Source organism: Curcuma longa, unplaced genomic scaffold (assembly GCF_044706935.1).
Source record: "Curcuma longa cultivar G26 ecotype Majalengka, Jawa Barat unplaced genomic scaffold, ITB_CL_G26_1.1 contig_8291, whole genome shotgun sequence".
Lineage (NCBI taxonomy): Eukaryota > Viridiplantae > Streptophyta > Magnoliopsida > Zingiberales > Zingiberaceae > Curcuma > Curcuma longa.
Window position 1 is genome coordinate 1 of NW_027435182.1, and position 4155 is coordinate 4155.

At 38.6% G+C, this 4155-nt stretch overlaps 1 protein-coding gene across 1 annotated transcript; it reads left to right on the forward strand.

Annotated features, from left to right (window-relative positions):
- Nucleotides 1-3304: 3304 nt before the first annotated feature.
- On the forward strand, nucleotides 3305-3942 carry LOC141819522 (uncharacterized; the record flags this gene model as incomplete). Its single annotated transcript, XM_074706801.1, has 2 exons — nucleotides 3305-3656; nucleotides 3698-3942. Coding segments are annotated over 2 exons (597 nt in total), but the record flags the coding sequence as incomplete, so codon positions are not given.
- Nucleotides 3943-4155: the final 213 nt, after the last annotated feature.

Below are 4155 nucleotides of genomic sequence, written 5' to 3' on the forward strand. Positions count from 1 at the left end.
TCGAGGTCTTCAAACTCACGAGCGCTAACTTAAATATGAGCCAATATTGTGAGAATATTGAGTTGGAGAAACTTAAAGTAGAACCATTATTCAAACCAAATTACACTAATAGAAGAAAAGTATTTTATCATCATTATTCATAATTGTATGTTGATGCAATCGACCCTCATCAAGATTTAACCAAGCTCGAGTTGGGATTTTGATGTTTGATCAATATGTTAGTTAGTTGAGTGAGATGTCAAGTAGGTTAAGATTGATTGGATACTTGATGGTCGATTAATATATTAATTGGTTGAGGAAGCTAAGAGTCAAGTAGTTCAAGGTTAATCAGATATTTAACAGTGAAAATGTTTAAGTGAATCATGGTTGACCAAGCATTTGGTGGTCAGAAGTCCAATATGGAATTGACATAAGACAGAAAGTTTAAGTCGATCACGGTTGACCGGATACTTGATTATTCGAAAGTTCAACATGGAGTTAGTAAGTGGGAAGTCCTAGTGATCATGGAGTAGCTAGACACTTGACGATCGGAAGTCCAACATGGAATTAACCCAAGAAGAAAGTCCAAGTGAGTTATGGTTGACTGGACACTTGGCGGTCGGCAGTCCAACAAGGAGTTGGCTTGAGACGTGAAGTCTTGGGATGTCAAGGTTGATCAGATGCTACGCAATGAGGAAGTCCCGACAAGTCAAAGTTGATCCAATGCTATGCAACGAGGAAGTCCCAACAGAGGAAGGTTGACTAGATACTAGACAACGGAAAGTCTCAACAAGTCAATATTGATCAAATATTAGGCAAAAAAAGTACTGATAGGTTGAAATCAATTGAATACTGAAAAAGACGAGAATTCAGCTCTCATAAGACTGAAACAAGAATATTAGTTGATTGATAGGGTATATCGATCAATTAATGGACACAAAACTCTCAAAATATTAAAAAAAATATGGTTGCTACAATACTATTGCATTAACCATGAATAATATTTGCTATAGTGTTGCTACAGTACAGTCAGCTGATGGATTTGATCAGTCGACCAATGTCATTGTTCGACAAACAGAGTTCAGAACTCGACTACCAGATTCAACTGATCATGATGGGCAGTCGATTGATGTTGAGGTGAATGGAGTCGTTGAGTTGATGAGTCAGAGCAACGTTCAAATCTACAATAGATCAATAAACTGATAAGTAAGATTAGTCGACTAATAAACAAAAATCAACTCCAACTTGAATGTTATAAAATAAAGGTCTTGAAGAGATTTTTGAGGTCGATTCTTGGAGGTTTAAGGACGAAGTGCTGCTGCATTTTCAACCAATAAAAGATAATTCCAAGTAATAAAAAAGTATCTAAAGTAAGATTTCATTTGTAAAATTGTTTGTACATTTATTTTTATCTATATTTGTATGCTTATTGTATTTGTTGCAAGAACAGGCTGTAACAGGTTTCTTCGTCTCTGAAAGATATCCGAGAAAGAAAAGATTTAGTGATTGTAATATCGTCTCGAGAGACGACGAACCAGATAAAATCTTAAAGTTATGCATATGACGTCAATTTTGATTCAAGTTCGCATTATGTATTCAAACAACGAGTACGATATCAAAATAAAACGATTGAAGTTATTTACATCCCCTCTATCTCGCATCGAGTCCTAACATGTAAGTGTAAGCTTACATTAGGTCTTATAGGGAAAAACTATGCTATTGCTAACCACATCATTAACAAGTTATCATCACGTGAGTAGGGATGAGACTTCATATAAGTTATGAAAAAAGTCACCAATCTTCCTACAAACATCTAAGAAGCCTTCCTACAAACATTTAACAGAATAACAGTATGAAGTGTTTGGATAAAATAGCTCAAATATGTAAAAATAAGATTCAAAACGATCAACAACATATTTATTGGAAATACAAACAATTAGAAATAATAGATGTGCATACAATCACAAAGTTTTCTACTATATGTGGAAATTATTAAAAAATTAATTTTTATAATTAATAAAATGAAATAGGCACATGTATTATCCACATTATGATAAAATTATTATTTTTAAGTGAATAAAAATTTAATAGTTTAGTTGAGTATTCATAAACATTAATTCACATGAAACAAATTTGAAGAGAATTTTTTTAGTTGCACAAATTTAAAGTCCATCAATTACTTAATCCAAATTAGGCCAAGAACATTGCTTAAATGGGCTGACTAATTAGCCATGATTGCACAGAGTAATGATTCATAGCATGAAAAATACCAGTATGAATGCAACATGACACTCACATTGGTAGTAGGTCCCACTACATGTCAGTGGGACCCACTGCATGCAGTTGTGAGTGTCATGCTGTATTCATGCTGACATTCTTCATGCTATGAATCATTACTCGATTGCACAAGCAGAACCTCTAAAGTCCTGCAATTGCAGCACGTTATTAGGGCTCGTATTTTGTTTAAATTAGGCACCGAAATTGAGTGTACGATGGAAACTTTCCATCTGCTCTCCATTTCCGATTATCACATTGCTTGAATCTCTTTCGGAAAACACCTTCACTCCTGCGTTCAAACTACAAAAGTCATTGGGCTATCGTGTGAGTTATCGTTTATGCTTTCGAATTTATTTTAGTAGTCCATGAAAAAATTTTATAGGATGAGATCGATTATTTTTAAAATTAATTAGATTATAAAAATTGAATATCTAAATTATTAATTCTATTTTTATGCAGGATAATATTATATTCATAGTGCTTAAACCACTCGTACTACCAAATTTATTCAATGGATGAATCAAGAGAAAAGATCATCCACCTCTATATTAGTTGGACCTAAGGCTCAAATATTTAGATTAATAAAAAAATCAATAATTTTAAAATCTTTGAATATGTCGTTTAACAAAATTTGCTAGGATCAAAGGAGAATAAGACGATCCTACGGACATAGCACAAGTGGCAAGGCACTAGCAACAAATAAGAGCAAATGAGGTCGATTCTTAGCGGATTGATTCTCAAAAAGAATTGATTACGGTCGTCGGACTATGTTATATTTTTTTAGATTTATTTAATGATATGTCAGACTAAACAGTTGATCTTCAGAATGAGTAAGATAGTAAAAATTAATATCTGATTTAAAAAAAAAATTCATCGTGCCAGAAGGAAGTGCCCAGACCATCATCAATCTCTAATAATATTTGTTAATTATGTAAATATTTCTAAGAATTTGTGTAGTCGATGCGCTGGCTCACCTCCATTTGTCGTGGTCTGCATGCGCCGCTCCTTCTAAACCACCTCATTAACTTGTCTCCCACTACTCGCTTAGCGAGATCGCTGGTTGCCTTCGACTTTGGCCTCGATCTACGATTGGTTCACGCCAGCCGTCCTCTTCTTCATTATGAACCTGGTCATCAGCGACATCGTCATCGCCTCCAAGTCCTCCTCCCGCCACCACCTTGCTTCCGCCCTAGAGCTCGACGGCGGCGGCGCAACCTTCCCCGGCCGCTACCTCATTCGCTTCCTCACACGTTCCCCATCCGCCATCCTCGATCGCCTTCTCTCCTTCAATCTCAACCGCCACTCCGTCGAGCTCTCCCATCAGCTCGAGGCGGCGGCGGCGGCCGCCCCTGCCACCAACCAGGCGTCGCATTTTCGCTCCACGAAGGAGGAGGACGGCGATGGCGAAGGCCAACTGAATCTAGATTTGATTTAGTTGGACGCCCACTGACGGTGGGGGAGATGTCGCCGAAGCTGGAGGTGAGAATGAAGAAGTCGGCCAGCGAGAAGTCGACGTTTGCACACTTTGAGCGGGAGGAGATCGAGGATGCCCAACTTATTTCATGCCCGATCTGCTCCACTCCCAATAGACTCCGTGGCCGACCTGCTCCACTACTGATAGACTCCATGCTTGACTTGCTCTACTCTGGACAGACTCCGTGCCCGACCTGCTCCACTCCCGACTGACTTCGTGCATGACAGACCCCATGCCTGATTGGTCCCTGCCTCCTTGACTGCATGGTCTCCCCTATGGAAGTTGACTCCCCGATCGGCTCAGCCCCGCCAAGTCTACACTCCTACCAAAGTAGTTTCGCTCTATCATCACTACTTCCCTCACTCATCTCGCCTAACAGCCGCCTGAGCGACACATGGAATGGTAAAGTACTCAACGGTATATCA